Genomic DNA, 18,965 nt, shown 5'->3' on the forward strand with positions numbered 1-18,965 from the left:
GATCTGATTTCAAACCAGTGAGAGACGTTCTCCGTCACGTCACGATGATGCCCTGCTTTCTGTATCTGCTGACGTTTCTGTGACTGAGCTTCACGCGGCGTCCAAATGAGGTTCAACCACAGCCAGCTCCTGTCACAGATAACTCAGTGAGATTGCCAGAGACACAATGGCCCCCGCGGTGCTCCACGAATTATTAATGCTTGCGGGACGTGCTGACAGTCGTCGATTGTGGTAGAGTCTATGAATCCTGCAGATTTCTTTCTTCTTCTTTTTTTTTTTTTTTTCCAGTTTTGCACATTTTTTAAACTCAAAAGAAGCTAAACGGCTACGAGTCGGCTGTCAGTGTTTGAAATGAGGGCGGTGTTGTTGATCAGGGTTCGCAGAGCCATGGAAGCAGGTCAAGGGCATTGACCCCAGGCATGTGAGTCTCTGCAGGGGGCTTAAAGCTCAGGGAGATTAGTGAGTGCTCAGGTGGCACAAAGAGTTGTTCTGCTCCAGCAGGGATGCTCTTAACCTGTCTCAAACAGATGAGATTGTTCACAACGGCAACAGGCGAACACGATAGTTTGATCTGTTTTAAATCTGCAGAGGATCGATTCAGGCAGGGTTTGATGATGCAAAATCCTAACTGGGACGTCGCATCTCCAGCTTAGAGCAACATGCAGCAGGGACAACAGATCAAATGCACACTGCTGCGGCAATTACGCAATCTTCCCAGGAATAAATAAAAGGTAGAAGCAGGAGGGGCACAGATATCGGGAGAGGGTGGAGCTTGCTGGATGCTGCATGACTTTCAGGCTCGCTGGAGGCAAGGTGTGGATAAACAGCAAGACAGAAGACTCAAGATGGGTCCACAGCTCTACAGCACAATGTACAAAGAGCATTTCAGATCTCCAGGCGTAGCAAAAAAGGCTGAACTTCGACCCACCTCAGCCAACCGCAGGAACAACCCTCAGCCACGGCCGGTAAGATGGACAGCCCACTGTTTCACCTGCATGAGCTACGTTTGTTTGTGGTCAGGCAGAGGTGTGCCGAATTTGTTAGGAATAAAGAGCTAAGTGGTATTATTTCATGTGATGTGATTTATTTATATTTTCAATGAAATTTGGTAAACTTGTGCTGAAACAGACCCTATAGAATGTTCTTAAATAGCTGCAGAACTGAAAACTAATAATTGGAGACAGAGACAATAAAGGAAGTGTTGTTGAAATTGAGATATAAATATCTAATAAAAAATTATAATTGCTTAAAATAAGGGGGGAAAAAATGCAACATATATTTTCTCATATTTGCTTTCTGTGCAAAGAAAAAAACTTGTATGTTTTATGTTGTATACACATCTAAAGACTGATTCTTTTTCTCATCTGTGAGCAACATTTTTTCACAAATCTTGTCACATAATTGCGATTGGATTTTGTTCTGGACATTGATTGGGACGTTCTGACACAGTAATACGCTCTGGCTGTATGTTTATGGTCATTGTCCTGCCGGGAGGTGAACCAGTATCAAATTGTTTGCGTCATCCTACAGGTTTACATTGTTTTTAGCTGCTGTGTCAACTCTAGACAGCTTCCCTATCCCTCGTGAAGAAAATCATTCCCACAGCATGATTCTGCCACCACCGTGTTGTCTTTTCAACAGACTGAGCCTGATATGTTTGCAGCTCCTCCACAGTTACCATGACCTCCTAATTCAGGGGTGCCCAAACTTTTTGGCTCGTGGGCCAAAATTATCAAGTGAAATGCACTCAAGGGCCAAAAAATGAATAAAAAATATATAACATAACCAAACAATTGTGAATTATTTTGACCTGCTCTACAAAATATGACCATTTTAAGTAAACAAATTAGTCTATCTGTATTTAGACAATTTTAATAAATACATTGCAATCAGAGTTTAGCGCAATAAAGTCTGCATTAGAGTTAAAGTCGGTGGATAGATGGTTTTTTGTGTGTTTTACCCAACATTTAACTGTAAGATTGTAACTTGTCTGTGATAATTATAAATAATAAATTGTCGGTTGGCCAAATCTTTCTTCAAATGCGATTGGGGGGCCTTACAAAATCAGCACAGGGGCCGCAAATGGCCCCCGGGCCGCACTTTGGACACACCTGTCCTAATTGCTTCGTTAATTAATACTTCCCTTGATTATCACAAAAATGTCCCAATAAAATGCAGTAAAATTTGTAATCAAAATGTATCAAGTCCAACAGGAATGAATAATGTTTTCAACATGCATATAAACTGGGTTAATAGCGTCCAGAGAAAGTTTGTACTAGAATCCTTTGTTTGAAGTTATTCTTTTCTTACCTCCCTAGGACTTCCTGTTTCCCCACAGTCTCCGGCCCAGCTACAGGCCAACACGCACAATGCCCCGCCCTTTGCCCCCTGTGGACAATGGCCGGCCCCTTTTCCCCCCCGTGAACCGTTCCTTGCCTCTCAATCCTGTCTCGGCATGTCCAGAGAACCCTTTAGGCCAAAAGAATTCAGACAGCCCACAGCACATGCCTCCTATCAGTGACAGGGCGCAGAAACTGCAGCTGATAGAGACTCCTGCTGCCAATGACGGTCAGCTTCCCACATCTCTGAGGAGCCCCAATAAGTAATTATTAATCAGTTCCCTGTTTAGCTTAAAGGTAGCTACAAACACATTCTGACATTGACGGATCTCCTTTGCAGGACAGCGGATAATCAGAGGAATGTCAATCCGCTCTCAGCACGACAACTCAGGCGAGTAAACAACCTTTGAACTTTTCTTGAGGCTCCAAAAGACTTTAAACTGAAAATGACATTTGATACCATTAAACACACAGGGCCTCACGAAAGCATTCACTCCCCTTGTACTTTTTTTTTTTTACATTTTATCACATTGCTTCAACAAGCTTCAGTGTGTTGTATTGGGATTTTATGTGTCACACTAACACAAAGTAGAATATCATTGGGAAGTGAAAGGAAGTTTTTTTTTTTTTTACGAATAAATATCTAAAAATCCACAATTTTAGCTTTGGCAGCATATTACTGGTAGCTGTAATCTTTGGCTGCATCGCTGATTAATGCCCTCCTTGCCCAGCCTGCCAGTTTAGGTGGACGACCATGTCATGTTTGGTTTGCAGTCATGTCAAACTCTTTCCATTTGCAGATGATGGATTGAAATTCCGGACAGCCTTCTCCCTGAACTGTCTGCTTTGTTCCTTGGTTTTCGTGATGCTGTTTGTTCATTTATGTTCAATAACAAACCTCCGAGGCCTTCACAGGACAGCAGGATTTATACTGTGATTAAATTACACGCAGGTGGACTTTTCCCCTTTATATTCCCACAGAGGGGAAAATTGTGTCTGTGGCTAACCCATCCCTTAGGGAGCAGTTAGGGGACTTCTGTGGGCGATTGGTTGCGCTGGGTTTAATTAAGAGGAAGTGGCATAAAGAGGCAAACATAAAGAAACACCACAATTCTTAGATTTTTATGTATTAACATTTTGGAAAATTATGTATGGTTCTTCTTCCATTTTGCTGTTATACTCTACTTTTTATTGGACGTTAGAATACAAAATAGCACAAATTAGAATACAAAATAGCACAAAAGGAAGAAGTTTTTGGTTGTAAATTGATAAAATATGAAAATAAAATCCAGGGATATAAATGCCGGAGCAAAGCGGTTTTCTGCCGTGGTTTTAAAAAGACCTGCAAAAGGAAATCTGTCTTACAACAGGCCACAAGCAGGATCTCAGTTTCAAGCAAGACCTCAGACGAGCAACCCTTCTGCAGCTGCGGCTCTTCACTGCTTCACGCGGACGCCTTACAGGAAATGCTGCTCTACGAGAGCTAAGGATTTTAGGTACACATACAGTACACTCATGCATGCGATCGGCTTCTGCTACCGAGGTCTGACTTTGTTTCTGTGCTTTGCCAACAGTGACTGCTACAGCTGCTTCCACGTGGTGAGGCCCTACCAAGCCTCTCACTACGTCATACACCCAGAGTTTGTCTCTGAAAGCCTTTATTAGGAACACGGGAGATTTCACTCTTGGAAGCTGTGGGATTCAGTATATGGAAGGAACAAAATGAGAGACTGTTAACTATTATTCTCTGCATCACTTTATCCATGCATGGCAGCATGCAGACTTTTACATTTCCCTGCTAGGTAAATGACAATCAGTCTTTCCAAAGAGTTCTTGTCTTGATCTGGCTGGATGAAGAGCAGTCACTCTGTTGTGCTGCCTGTGTCTCTGATTATTACATTGCAGTTATACCTTTTCACGTGCAAGATTTCTTTGAATATTTATACAGTAGAGGACAGGTATATGATGTTGGATGCTGTTCTATGTCTGGTCCGCTTCTCTTACTGGCTTCCATGTTTGCAGGCTGCTGCTCTTTTGCCAACATAAAATACCAAATCCTGCACTCTGTGTTGAGAACCCTGTAAACTTTCATATGATTGGCTCAGAAACCAGGATTTTTTTTTTATATAGGGAATGTTATTTCCATCCATGACAAATGAGAATGATTTAGATTTATTTTACAGTAAATATTACAGTATATATCTTACTTATTGCTCCTTTAAAGGTTGCTCACAATTCGCACGACAATCGGATGGAAACATGGCTGTTGTGCTTTTTCTTCAGTAGTGGAGTAATTCACAGTGAGTTTGCATTCAGAAGTTTAGAAATGCAGCTGTAACCAATACCATTTGTATTTAACATTAAGGCTTTTCCTTTTACCAGCTGTACCACTCTGTGTAACACTTTGCTAATGCAAAAGCTTTTTACAGACCACCTTTCACCAGTTCATGTTAAACCAATGATATTGACTAGCCCTGCAGGAATGTTGTCTAAATGCTGACAGATCTCAGTATTTGGATTTCTGGGTTTTCAATGCCTTTGTTGCACATCCTTTGCTTCACAGGTTTATACTCCTTTCTCTACCTTTCATTTTCCCCATAACTTCATTTGTGGACTACTTTGCTTTGATTTCTTAGTGTGCGTTATTTGGGTAGTTGCTAAAATCTAGTGTGAATTTTATGTCAATGGGCCGATTAGACATGTACATTTCTTATTTTACTTGATGTATATTGGCACTCAAGCTAGGAGCTCTGTCTAGTAATTAAACTATTGTGTGTTGCTAGAATAAAAAAAAGTATTTAAGCGGCACTGCATGAAATAAAGAGTATTACTGTTTTATTGATTGCTAAGACCCTATACCAAATACTCAGTGCCCTGAACCCTTTTTATTGAAATTGTCACCCTTTTGACAGCACCTTAAGCACTTTCAACCAGTTAGACTCAGCTTAACAAGTATATTTTCACCCACTAAACCACGTTTTGCACTGCAACGGTAGATGGCAAATGGTAAGTAGAAGTAGCAAAAGAACTCAGTGAAAGCACTAGTGTCTCAGTCTAAACCCAGCAACTCAAAATCGATCAATCGATGTGGCTAATGCTGTAAGCAAACCAACATAAGCCAGTAGAAGGAGCCTTGTTGGTGAAGTTTCACCAGCGATAGAAACAATCAGAATGCTGGAGTTAGGGTAAGTGGTGGTAGAGAAGGAAGAGGAAGTATGAGACAACAAAAAAGCATTTCAGACAAAATATAGGCAACTGTCACGGATCATGTTCTTGTCCACGGTTTGAGAATGAGGGAATCTGGACTTGAAGTTCAGCCCAACCTTAGTAGATATTCACTGTGTCCACCATCGTTGAAAGATTCAGAGAGGAAAACAGGTAATTGCTTTTTTTCATTGCATGCATGTTTACAGTGTGACTCAGCACAGCTCTGTAAAATGGTTTCTTTACATAAATTTTCCAATATCTTTATAGACCTCATACTGCATGCTCTTTTTTTATAGAATTGCAAGACTGCCACATCACGGGGGAGGACATCTATGTGGTCCTTCCACCAAGAGACCCTCATAATCGACATGGTCCGTCAGAAGAATGCAATAAAACTGCTTGAAATACAGCAGAGATTCCAGTATGTACAGGTAGGTGTTCGATACTGCAGTCTATTGTACAAAGCTACATGTATTTTGTAGTTGAAAGTTTCAACTAGAATCCTTAGAACGACTATGTGAATATATCTATATGGATTAAGCTGCGCTGAATTCAACCTGAATTCGAGGAGGGGAGGCCAGAACGTGATTGAGTCACTGCTGCAGTTTCTGGTCAGCATGGTGGTGATATGACGTGACAACACTCAACGTCCTGACATCTGTAAGTGATCGTCGAGATATTGTTTTAGGGGATTGTCAGCAGCAGGTTAATGAACAGAAAGGGTATCCCTTCTATGTGATTGTGTGGGATAATGTGAGTTTTAACCGTTCCATCCAGGTCAGAGGGGGGTTCAGTATCGACCAAGAATTCTTGAATGTTTTCCTTCCTCCGTACTTCCCTTTCCTTGACCGAGCAAAGGAGATCTTCTCTTCATGCCTCTGGAAGTTTTTTCATCAGCAACCCTACACCGGGGAAAATCTCTTGCAGGTAGCTAAGGAAGAAACTGGCTTGTGATGACATAGGTACAGGTATGACAAAGGTGTGTGGGTACAAGCCAATCGTGAATTCGGCGTACCAGGATTTATTTCCTATGCTGCCTGGCCAGGGAGAATGTGACCTATCTCTCGCTCTCTCTCTCTAGTACAAGGGTGATGCGGGACTTCTGTTTTAGCAATACACTTTGCTAACTAAATAGTTCTTATGATGAGTATGACTGTTCAGTGGTGTTTTTCATTTTGACTGCCCTAGTGTCTGATCTGACAACAGTGTTTAGTTTTTAGCATTGTTTGAGCTGTTTCGAGGCAACAGTTAGGTTTTGCAAGAAAGAATCAGAGGTTTTGTGAATGTAATTTAAATAATTAGGTTTTGCGTGTTTACAGTTTAGAGCAATTTATGGCCCATTTTAGGAAATGTGTATTTGCGATTGAGGACAATCTGTAGTTCTTCCTGCTGGACTACATTTCCCATGTCAGTGTGGGGCGTAGATGAAGGCGGGGGTAGCCCAGCGCGTTTGGGTCCCTGTCTCTCTGTCGTAGCAAGCAGACTGCAAACCACAGAGGAGATCGCTGCTGATCGCGAGGAAAAGAAACATTTTGTAAAGGTAATGTGAATTTGCATGAGAAATATTCACACTTTTCACAGACTCCGCGTTATTTTTCTTCACTTTAACTTTCGCATCGCGCCACCAAGTCGATAAAAAAAAAACAAGTTTTCTTCCTCTCTCTCTTTCCACAAAACGGGTGCTGAATAGTTTTTAAGCTGTTGAGTCTTAGAATAATATTCCGTGGTTTTTTTGTGTGTCTTTATCGGGACATTTCCCTGACCAGTATGTGCTGGTATAGTAAACTCAAAGTTAAACTCTGGGAGAGGAAAAACAACAAAACAAAAACAAACAACACCGCAAACCCCAGCACGCGTGAATGTCGCTCTTTCGTCTATTTGTTTCTTAATTAATTCGTGTCAGTCTAGTATTCCACTCTGCCCGTTCATGTTTTCACGTTCAGCCTGCTTGACTGTATCCATAATTAGCATGCAGGGACACGCCGAGAACACCGAGGAGCCCCCCTGCTCCTTCTCTCAGGCACAAACACTACTTGAAGTAGTGTGACCGGAACAGCTGCACCGCATCAGCACTTCTCTCTCTCTCCCTCTCCCCCAGCCCCGATAACGAATCAGCTGAAATTACGGAATATAAGATCACTGTAAACAAAAGTGAGACCGAAAGGGGCTGTATGAGAAAACACTTTAGTTTCCAGAGCCGTATTTTTCCATCCCTGGTCCTCAAAATGCACTCGGCCGTGCATGTTTTAGATCAGCGGTTTCCCCACCCTGGACCTCGTGGACCCCTGTCCTGCGTGTTTTGGGAATATCCTTGCACAACTGATTTAAATTAATGCATGAATAAAAGGCTTCTGCGTGTGATAGTACACAAAGGAGATAATGCAATCATGTGAGCTGGAACAGAGGCGCGTCTAAAACATGCGGGCCAGGGGTTCAGGACCCACTGATTTAGACGGCTCCCTCTGTGTCAACACGCCGGATTTAATTGATGGCTGATTAACAGGCTTTTGCTGAACTGCAGTCATCTGATTCAGGTGTGTTAAAGCAGGGGGGGAAAAAACGTCTCCAGGACCAAGGACCGCGGAACCGGTAGGGCCGCGGCCCTACCTACTTTTGATGATCAAACATGTAAAATAATATATATAAATAAAATTAAATTATTCAATAGCTATTTTTTCAAATGCACAATAGTCTATGGCAGCAGCATCATTCTCCAATGAGAAAGCGATAAATCATCCCATCTAAAAATGTATAGGGTAGTTCACTGCAATTGTTTTCATCCGGGTTTTTTCGCGCATGCGCGACTGGTAGGCAAAAGGCGAACACAATGGGGGACGCAAACAGAGAAACTGCTCCAGACAGCCGCAGAAGCGGCTGCTGCTGCTGTAGCAGCCGCTTCTGCGGCCCGTGTAGCGATCGCCACCTCCCCTCCGCCGCTATTTAAGTAGAACAATGACTAGAGCAGAATTAAGTTGTATTTACCGGAGATGAAGTGTAGACTGCAAATGTAATATGAATATGACGTAATATGATGGCTCCCCCAGTCCATAGGGAGTGTCTGCCTGCGCTCTTTTCATTGAAAATAAATAAATAAATAAAACATTTTCTTAACAGTAAAAAATCACGTGATGCACATTTGCATTATTGATTGAAGGACTAGCAAGTCCGCTGGGTTAACTCGCCACTTCTTCTAAAAAACAGCGTAGGAAGAGCCTGCTTTATTACTTTGTGGTGTATTTTATAAATTTGGAAACAGCTTAAAGTAAATTTTACAACCTTGACTTGAGAATTTTTTTTTTTTTTTTTTTTTTTTTACGAGAAATCTATCAGAAGTGAAGTGAAAGACTTAAAAATAGCATAAGAAGACCCTGTTTTATTAATTTGTGGTGTGCGCACAACACCGGACCTGGACGTAGCGCTGACGTCACGCGTGAACTACCCTATTGGCTGATTGTGTCATGTGATGTAAACAAAATGACCGCTACTTCGTTTGCTTCGTTAGCTTAGCTAGCTTTAAGGCTGTGTCCACTGCAAGTGCTGAGAGGTCTTTCTCGTCCCTCCGTCGTATCAAGACCTATCTGAGATCAACAATGAGCCAGAAAAGACTAAATAGCTTGATGTGCGCCCACACACACAGGGATCTTTTGACCACAGTGGATGCTTGGAGGATAGGACTTCATCCAGCATAATGACAGAGGGGGACACTTTTTCGGGAATATTTAGAGCAGGGGTGAGTTTGACTTTTCTTTTTAAAGTATTTTTATTCTGTAAATATTGTGTTAGCTGTAATATAATGATTGTAAGTGGAAATAAATACGGGGCGTGAGTGCTGGAACGTCAGAAAAAAAAAGTTAAATAAATGGGTAGTTCACTTTCATCCGGGTTTTTCGCGCATGCGCGCCGGACTGATGGGCCCGACCAATTTGAAATGCGTTCCGCGGTCCATGTCCAGGACATGCAGGGCAGTGTGCCATGAGGACCTGGGTTGATATCATCTGAGCAAATGATGTAGAAACTACTTGTGATTGGTGCTTGGTTGTGCACAAATGAAGTTGTAAAAAAAAAAGAAGTGGGTTCTGCTTTAATAGAGTTGGCTGATAAATTGGTTATTTACAAAAGATTGGTGCTTTCCTAGGATGGGTTGATCAAAGTTTCCAGCATAAAACACCCTTTGCGGGGTCTGAATGAGTTATTAGCATTGGAAAAGTCTTTAAACACTCCTGGCTTTCTGTGATGTCATATCCTGAGATCATCAGTTGTCTTGTTGTTTTGTAAATCTGCATATATTTCAGTCGAAACCAGATGGGACTCACTTTGAGAATATTTATTTTTTTTTCCAGTTTCCAGGAGCTTGCGTAGATCTGGAAGGACCTCACAATTACATCTGTGTAAATGAATATAAAACTAGTCAGAGATCTTGACAAGTAGCCTAATTTACAGCGCTGTTCCTTGTCAAAGTATTAAAACTACTTGAATTTTCCCACATTTGCCAGATTACAGCCACAAGCTACGATGTATTTTGTTCAGACTTTAGTTGATGGACCAACACAAGGCAGTGCATAGTTTGTAGGGTGGAAGGGAAATAAAATATTTTACAGATTAGAATCAGAAAAGTATATTTGCACTTGCATTTCTTGAAACAAATTTTATTATGATTTGATGTTAACCATTACATTGCCGCTTTGACCGTTTGTTTGGTGTAATTTTCCTGCCAGAAGTTAAACCTCCAGCCCGGTCTCAAGTCTTTGGCAGCTTCTAACAAGTTTTCCTCCAGGCTTGCCCTTTATTTAGCGCCATCCATTTTTCCCATCAACTCTGGCCAGCTTCCTTGTCTCTGCTATCATGCATCCCTGTGGAGATGATATGTTCACGGTGATATACAGTGTTACATTTTTTGCACACAAATAAGTTCAGTTTTGGTCTCATTTCATCATCTGGCCAGAACAGGTTCTTTAACATGTTTGCTGTAGCCTATTAAAAACTGCCAACAAGGGCTCTGTATGGATCTGATTCAACAATAGCGTTTCCTCTCATCACCTTTCTATGAAGGCCAGACTTCTAGAGTGCACAGACTAGTAGTTGTTGTGTCAACAGATTCTTCCACTTGTGGATCTCTGCAGCACCTCTTGAGGTAATTTGGCTACTTCTCCGATTATCCAGTTTTTGACTGGCCTTTTTTTGTTTTTAAACCACAAATTCCTTTCCTTCCAGTTTACAGTTATGCTCTATTCTTTGTGTCATTCACATCAAATCCTGATTTTTACCGTTGCAAGGCCCTGTATAACCTGGCCTTTTTTACGCACTCGGTCTGCTGGCGATACAGAAAAGTTACAGAGCTGTAAGACGGAGAGGACTTAACCATCTTTTTGACTAACTGTTTCAAATCTAATTGCCCAAGAAATGCTGCTGTCAGACTTCCTGCGACAACAATAATGTCCTCATGAAGCTAGTATTGTGAGTTTTTCCCTTTTTCCCCTTACTTGTTGCCTGTGTTGTCACCTTTTTGTGGAATAATCCAGGTTGTGTCCTGTTTGGTCAATTGCAAGTGAAAGAGCACAGCGTTCAATATTCCTATCTTGTCTCATTGGCATTTACAGAGGTTTTAGGCTAAAATCCCCCCTTTGTGCCTCCTTAAACCTTGTTCCATACAAATGAGTTTTCTTTCAATTGAGCCCATGTGTTAGAATTATCTTCAGGAACATCCACTTAGTCTCTTTAGGGCCAATTGGATGAAGATTTGTTTTGTTAAATCTCAAACACATCTTTAAAGTTTACATCCTGACAGCCTAATACCTTAAAGTGCTGTGAAGTCACTTTGTTCAGCAATGCGCAGCATGTAAACCAGAGCCTAAACTGTATTGCAGGTTTTGGATCAGTATTTAAATAAATATGTAGAGCATGTTAAATTTTTTTTCCTGATTTCTCAGATGTTTAAGTCTAAAAAACAACTCTGTTATCTTCTTTTCCTGACACACTGCAAACAAACGTAAGGACAGGCCCAGAGTCCAACCTGAGGCTCCCTTCTCGACATTTTTGATGATCTGCACAACATCGCCGTAGGGATTTGGCCTCTGAAAAACAGAAGACATGTACCAAGTGGTGCCCGGTGGTGCCGGGGGCACAATTACAGACGTTATACCCAAGCAGAAACACACCAAGGACTCGCGACCTTTGGTTGGTGCCGGAGTCATCGGTCTGTTCCTGGTCATCGCAGCCGTGACTGCCTGGTGTTATTACATAGCCTCCCTGCGCAAAGCTGAGCTGCTGAAGACTCAGCTGCTGGATCTTAACAAGGATGGCTACATTATCCGCAACCAGGGTGGCTCCATTGTCTTCAGAATGGATTTCAGGTTTGTTTGTCATTTTACACACACACACACACACACACACACACACACACACACACATATATATATATATATATATATATATATATATATATATATATATATATATATATATATATATATATATATATATATATATATATATATATATATATATGCTATAGGTGGTACCTCAACAAACAAGAATATTATCTGAAAGGTTTATATATTTCAGTGATTAGATTCCAACAACAATAAATTATACACACTGTTGTCCATAGAGCTACAGTAAAAGTGTTTTTACCCTTATGAAATTATTGATTTATATTATGTTGTCCTGGCAAAGTATACATTATTTCAAATGTTTATTGATTATTCTCTCTTCCCAACATCATGTGGAAAGTTAAACCCATGTAAAAAGAGGGATGTGTCTGAAAACAAAATTATTCCACCTTCCTGAACACACAACTATATATTTCAAGCAGTCAGTTTGTTTTGATGGTTATGGCTTACAGCTAATGAAAATGAAAAAGTCGCTTCCTCCTTTCATTTGAATGTAAGACCAATTTTAAGAACAGTGCCATCGATATACACATATTTTACAGTGTACACCAGGGGTCACCAACCTTTCTGAAACTGAGAGCTACTTCATTAGTGTTGTCATACAAAGAGCTACAGAAGTGCATTGGTGACGTCATTTACTGATTTTGGATGAGAAGACCTGGCTCTCAGTCTCTACTCTAATTCACCCCAAAAGGTGTTTTATCGGGTTGAGGTCAGGGCGCTAGGTGTTGCTTCGCCCAATCATTCGATGGGATCAGGTCCAGATTGATAATGTGCAGAACGCAGAGTGCTACACATTCTCAATCTAGCTGTTGCTGTTGTTCCCAGTCGTTCTTCCACCTTGTCATAATACCTCTGAAAGTTGACAGGAATATATAGAAGCGAACAAATGACACAAGTGGACTTATTGCATGGGTGGCATCCTATCAGAACCACGCTGGTGTTCACTGAGCTCCTGAGGTCGACCCATTCTTTCACAAATATTTGTAGAAACAGTTTGCATTCCTAGGAGCTTGAATTTATACACCTGTGGTCATAAAGGCTCCTTTAACTCCTCATTTTCATAATTTGGATAGAAAACCTTTGGCAATATATTGTATGTCAGATTACAAAAAATATTTTCATGTACTTTACAAGATCTGCACTAGGTAGTTGGTTGTACCAAATATTGTGTTTTCACTAGCTATAAGCCATAATCACCTTAATTCAGAAATATAGGAATCTATACAATATAAGTTTGAAATTACTTACTGACATCAGTTAATGATGTGATCTTATCTATTGAGATAGGATGAGTTGTTTGTGTGATCAACAAAAGACTGAAAATCAAATTATTTTTTTAAACCTTAACAGATCAGGGACCTTGGACTTGGACTCCTGCTCCAAAGAGGAAGAGATTCTTCGTTGTGTACGAACCACTGATCGAAAGCTTAAATTTTTCATAAAGACTGTGCGACCCAAAGACACCGTGCAGTGCTACCGTGTGCGTTGGGAAGAGCTGGTCCCCGACATTCCCGTTGAGCACGCCATGACCTACAAGTTTGCACACTGGTACGGAGGTGCGGTGTCAGCGATTCAGCACTGGCCTATTTTCCTTTCAGGCCAACAGGCTCCCAAACCCTTCGTCACAAGCGACATCTACTCAAACCGGAATGAATTCGGCGGCATCCTGGAGAGCTACTGGCTGTCATCCAACGCAACTGCCATCAAGATTAACAACTCTGTGCCTTTTCACCTCGGCTGGAATGACACAGAGAAAACCATGTACTTCCAAGCAAGGTACCACGACTCTCCTTTCAAGCCAAACCCAGGGGAGGCTCCTTGCGCTGAACTGAGCTACAGAGTCTGCGTGGGTTTGGACGTGACATCCATACACAAGTACATGGTCCGGAGATACTTTAACAAACCGTACAAAGTACCCGCCAAAGTCATGTTTGAGCATCCCATTTGGTCAACTTGGGCTTTACATAAGCGTGACATTGATCAAGAAAAGCTCCTGACGTACGCTGCCAACATTCGGAAGTATAACTTTAACTGTAGTCACCTGGAGCTGGATGACCGTTACACAAGGCGCTACGGAGATTTTGAGTTTGATCCGGTTAAGTTTCCCAATGCATCTGAAATGTTTCAAAAGTTGAAATCAGATGGATTTCAGGTTTCTCTCTGGATTCATCCTTTCGTTAACTATGACTCTGAGAACTTTCATTCCCTGGTAGAGAGAGGGTTGTTCGTCCGAGAGCCAACAGGCCGGCTGCCTGCAATGGTGCGTTGGTGGAATGGCATTGGCGGCATTTTGGACTTCACCAACCTGGAGGCCCGTGAATGGTTTTCTTCTCAGCTACGCGCACTGCGCTCAAAATACGGGGTTTCGTCGTTTAAATTTGATGCCGGGGAGACAAACTACTTACCCTGGAAGTTTAGCACAAAGAATCACATTCGTGACCCAAGTTTTTTTACACGACGGTACACAGAGATGGCTATTCCTTACAACGACCGAGCGGAACTGCGCAGCGGCTACCAGTCCCAGAACATTTCCTGCTTTTTCAGGCCAATTGATAGAGATTCTGTGTGGGGCTATGAGCTGGGCCTCAAATCTCTAATCCCCACAGTGCTCACCATTAGCATCCTTGGGTATCAGTTCATCCTGCCAGACATGATCGGGGGGAACGCCTACCTTAACCACACAAGCGGAGATCGGGCACTACCTGATCGAGAGCTCTACATCCGTTGGCTGGAGCTGTCTGCCTTCATGCCTTCCATGCAGTTTTCTGTCCCGCCATGGGAATACGACAACGAGGTGGTGGAAATTGCTCGGAAATACACAGCCATTCACGAAAGTATTGTGGCGCCACGGGTCCTCGAACTGGCAGGGGAGGTTTTGGACACCGGGGACCCGATCATACGTCCGCTGTGGTGGATTGCCACTGGTGATGAGACAGCCTATAAAATTGATTCCCAGTTCCTGATTGGGGATGACCTAATGGTAGCTCCGGTTTTAGAGCCGGGAAAGCAAGAACGAGACATCTACTTACCTGCAGGGCATTGGAGAAGCTACAAAGGGGAAAGATTTGACATCAAGGAGCCGCTTCACCTCACAGACTATCCTGTAGACCTGGATGAAATTGCCTACTTTGTTTGGGTTTAGCAAGAAAGAAAATGAAGGACTTGATTATGTCATGCTGCCATTTCCGTCCTTTTGTGCCTTTTTAAAAAAAAAAAGAATCTAGACACATTTCCACATTTTGTCACTCTGTAAGCACACAACTCAATGTATTTTAATGAGATTTTATGTGATTGATCAGCACAAAGTATTACATAATTCTAAGATAGAAGAAGAAAAAGGATATATGGTTTTCACTTTTTTCATGCTGGTGCAAGTTTGTTGGAACGTGGGATGACAATCTTAACAACTGAGTTTTTGATCTGTGCAGCTCCTCCATTTACCCGAAACTTCTTAGCTGCTTCTTTCATATATGCGCCCTTCACCTCACCTGTCATTTCAGGGAGACAGCAATGTCTTTGTGGTCATTTAGTTGTGCTATTTCCTCTTTAAATTTTTAGATTACACATCAAACAGCACTCTGAGACGTTCACATTTTGGGATATAGTTTTGTAATTTAAATCCACTATATCGCTGACCTGTCTGCTGCATTACTTGGGTTTTATGAAGGTTTATTCGTCAGTGTTCTCTCGCAACCCCGAGGCCTTCATAGAGCGGCTAGATTTATACAGGGATTGAACAGGGATTACACACACAGTGACTCTGTTCATTAATAAGTGACTCCTTAAGGCAATCGGTTGCCCTGGGTTTTCCTAAGAGTAAATGGGGCTGCAAGACAAACGTTGATTCATAAGCCATGCATCTTTCTGCTTTCTCTTATACCTGTAGCATGCCATGAAAATCCCAGTAAAATCCATTGTAGATTGTGGTTATGATGTGACAAAAAATGTGAAAAAGTTCAAGGGTTTTGGATAGTTTGGCATTGTATATGTTAGGCGGGTGACACTATGAAATGTACGAAGATTCACCTCCCCTAAAATGGCTACCTATGAATTCAACTCAAATGTGACATTAGATATTAAAAACTTGATCTTTACTTACATTTTATGTTTGAAGTTACTTATTTTTGCCATATTCCTGAGTATTTGCCTTTTTTTTAGCATTATCTTTGATAAATCCACACCTTTTGCCAGCACTGGCCACTTTTAAGCCGCTGTGCCTTACCAAGAGCAGTAATCCTTTACCGTGAAAGCTCAGAATGCACTAAAATAACAATTTTTGCTAGCTCATAAAATAAGAAAGCATATCTTAATTATTTTAGAATCACGTCAAGTCTTATATTAAACATCTGGTAATGAGGGAATATATAAACCGTGAATTGTTTGTCATAAAGCTGTTTTCAGCACTGTTGAGCAGACTTGTGGTCTACATGAGGATACCTGTGACTCTGACATCTCTTCCTGTTGTTTGTTGGTACTTATCAGGAAGTCAGGTTTGACGCTTCACTTATCAGGACAAGAAGCTGGAGGTTTAATCATTACATTGCTCTCATTTGTGTAACACGGTGCCTTGTAGCCCGTCTTAGCCAAGAAAGATGCCTTTCACAGTGTTTTAAATATTTGACGCTGTCCCTCAGGTAACTGCTTTCTCAGGCTTAGCTGTGTATGGAATGTCTAACTGATTTAATGCTGGGGAGGCTTTCAAACAGCTGAGAATATTATAATATAAAAAATACCGTCCGCTACACCTAGAATATATAGTATCTATGCAGCCCCCCCCCCCACCCCCCCCACAAAAAAAAGCTAACAAAATAAAACATAAAACGAACTTAGCAAGTCAATAGCATAGCAGACTTTGATTGGCACACAAAATGGTGTGCATTTGTAATTAATAAAATGTAAATGTTTTCTTAATATAAACATTATTGCTTTATTGGTGTCTGGCTTTTACTAATAGGATAGGTAAAACCCTCATTGAATATTCCCAATAAAAAAAAAAATCATCTTAATATCAGCAAATTCAGCCTCAAATTGCTGTGGTGCAAACTGTCAAAAAATGTGCATGTTATATTTTTTCCTGTGTTGTTACAAGCTGTCTTTCCCCCATAGCTTTAGTTTTATGTTGCAATATAAGCTGTGTATTTTGATAACTAGACATGAAATGGATATGGCCCATGTCATGCAGTGCCAAGCAGCAAACAGATGTGCAAACAAGTGACATCTAGAGTTCTTTATAATGAAGTTTTTTCCTTTTTTATCATTTAAAGGGTATTGATGGATTCTTGTTCTTTCTGAAGATAAACAATATGACACATTAGTAGCGGTGGAAATGTGGACATTTAAGCCCAAGACCCCTGCTCCCTAGCCTCTGAATAAATGTTCAACTGGCCATTTTGAAATACTATTGCTTTGTACTTTGGACCCATAAAGTTGTGCAAACCTGACCTGAGCCTTTGACTTGCTGCTTCTGCACTGACCTCTGCTTTTTTTTTTCTGTCCTTTGACATCCTGTCAAGAAAACATCTCCATTTATTTATAGCAGCGCTCCTTTAGTGTCTGTGCCAGGCTCATCTCAGACTATTTTTGTCTTATGGCTAGACTGACTGGTCTTGCTGTTAATTTGCTTTGGGTGTTTTCAGCTCAGTGGGTGCCATAATGTTTTTTTGTTTGTTTTTTTTAATTGTGGATGTGATTAGAATGGTGCAATAACGTTGATCTAATTTTGTACTAATGTATTAAAAGAATTATGTGGCAATTGTGTTTGCTTGCATTTAATCAAAACGAGGGGGGCTTCTCACACTCCTGTTCCCACCCTTGATTCTGACTGGGGGTTTGGTCCATTCCATGAAGGTCTCTATAAAGTAAACTATTCTTGAGCTAATCGGAGGGCCACATGGCATGGCATAGCAATGGACTGCAGAAAGTTGGTTGATTCTGAGGCTGCTGACTTTATAGTGACCTGAAAGGGAGCTGCATCCAAGCATACAACTACAGTGCAAAGAGTATATTTTTCACTCATTTCAGTAAGTGAAACACAGTCTTACAACATTTCATGTTGTGTAGTATTTCAAGCCTTTACTTGTACTAAGCTTGACTGTTATGGCTTACAGATGATGAAAAACCAAAATTCAATATCTCAGGAAATTTCAATATTGTGAAAAGGTGGTGGGTAACAAGAAATAAAGGCTTGGAATATTTTCCTATGTGTAAAGAATCTATAGAAGAGTATAGATTTTGTGAATTGAGTGACAAAATAATACAAAACTTTCTAAAGTTTTTTTGTGTCACTGGCAACAAGTTGAAATGACACCAGTGTTTTGCACGCATATAGAAGAAGAAAATCATCTGCCGCTGCAACTGCACAGTTCTTCTGTTCAGAGGCGTTCTGAGGTAAGAAAGTTATATTAAAGTTAGCCTGTGTGACCAATGGAGTCTGTAGAGACAACTGCAGTAAATAGAAGATAACTCATTTTACAAATTGTGCTATTGTAAGGGTGTGTATGGGAGTGAGAACAGTTTAGTTTGAGCTGTAAGCCCCGCCCCAAACAGTTTTTTTTCCCCTCATGAGAAACCCTCGATATGCATGAGACTAGACACATGCCTCAAGCCTGTGCACAATCCTCCCAGAGTAACAAGGTTACATTAAAGCACTTTTCATAGTTTTCTTTGACATAAATGGCTACGTCTTGGGTGAAGGATATTTTCTTATTGCAATACTGTTCTGTTTACAAACCATGTTGTGCACATCTTAGAGGAGCTGCGGCTTAGCAACAGCTCCGTGCCCCATTGTGCCATTGGCAGAGAAAAGTCGTCCCGTGCTGTCCCCAGTTCGCTGCTTATTCCTACTAAAAAAATGTCTGGAGTCGCTCAATCACGCAATAATTTTTTTATTCGTTATAAGCAAATTCCATATTTTAACTCATTATACACTGTGTAAAAAGTATTTTTTCTTAACCAGACAAAAAGGAATTCAGGTATAGTTCCTTTAAACATGGGCAGTGCTCCTTTAAGCAGAACTGTCCTTATTTAA

General features: G+C 41.1%; 2 protein-coding genes across 6 annotated transcripts; both read left to right on the forward strand.

Annotated features, from left to right (window-relative positions):
* The first annotated feature begins 64 nt into the window (after positions 1-64).
* Positions 65-4,323, forward strand: LOC105931876. 2 transcript variants are annotated; one of them, XM_012870760.3, is made up of 5 exons: positions 65-965; positions 2,319-2,602; positions 2,680-2,730; positions 3,710-3,835; positions 3,914-4,323. In XM_012870760.3, the coding sequence occupies exons 1-5, from the start codon at positions 780-782 to the stop codon at positions 4,002-4,004; spliced, it is 738 nt and encodes a 245-aa protein (XP_012726214.3). In that variant the 5' UTR covers positions 65-779; the 3' UTR covers positions 4,005-4,323. The 2 variants fall into 2 exon arrangements, with proteins under 2 accessions (XP_012726214.3, XP_035980640.1); XM_036124747.1 differs by having other exon boundaries at positions 2,319-2,568.
* On the forward strand, positions 4,318-17,690 carry myorg (myogenesis regulating glycosidase (putative)). Of its 4 annotated transcripts, none has more exons than XM_036124742.1 (3): positions 4,318-5,977; positions 11,538-11,896; positions 13,289-17,690. In XM_036124742.1, the coding sequence occupies exons 2-3, from the start codon at positions 11,634-11,636 to the stop codon at positions 15,078-15,080; spliced, it is 2,055 nt and encodes a 684-aa protein (XP_035980635.1). In that variant the 5' UTR covers positions 4,318-5,977; positions 11,538-11,633; the 3' UTR covers positions 15,081-17,690. The 4 variants fall into 4 exon arrangements, with proteins under 4 accessions (XP_035980635.1, XP_035980636.1, XP_021176231.2 ...); XM_036124743.1 differs by having other exon boundaries at positions 11,543-11,896; XM_021320556.2 differs by lacking the exon at positions 4,318-5,977 and adding an exon at positions 6,699-7,086.
* Positions 17,691-18,965: the final 1,275 nt, after the last annotated feature.

This window comes from Fundulus heteroclitus, chromosome 20, assembly GCF_011125445.2.
Source record: "Fundulus heteroclitus isolate FHET01 chromosome 20, MU-UCD_Fhet_4.1, whole genome shotgun sequence".
Lineage (NCBI taxonomy): Eukaryota > Metazoa > Chordata > Actinopteri > Cyprinodontiformes > Fundulidae > Fundulus > Fundulus heteroclitus.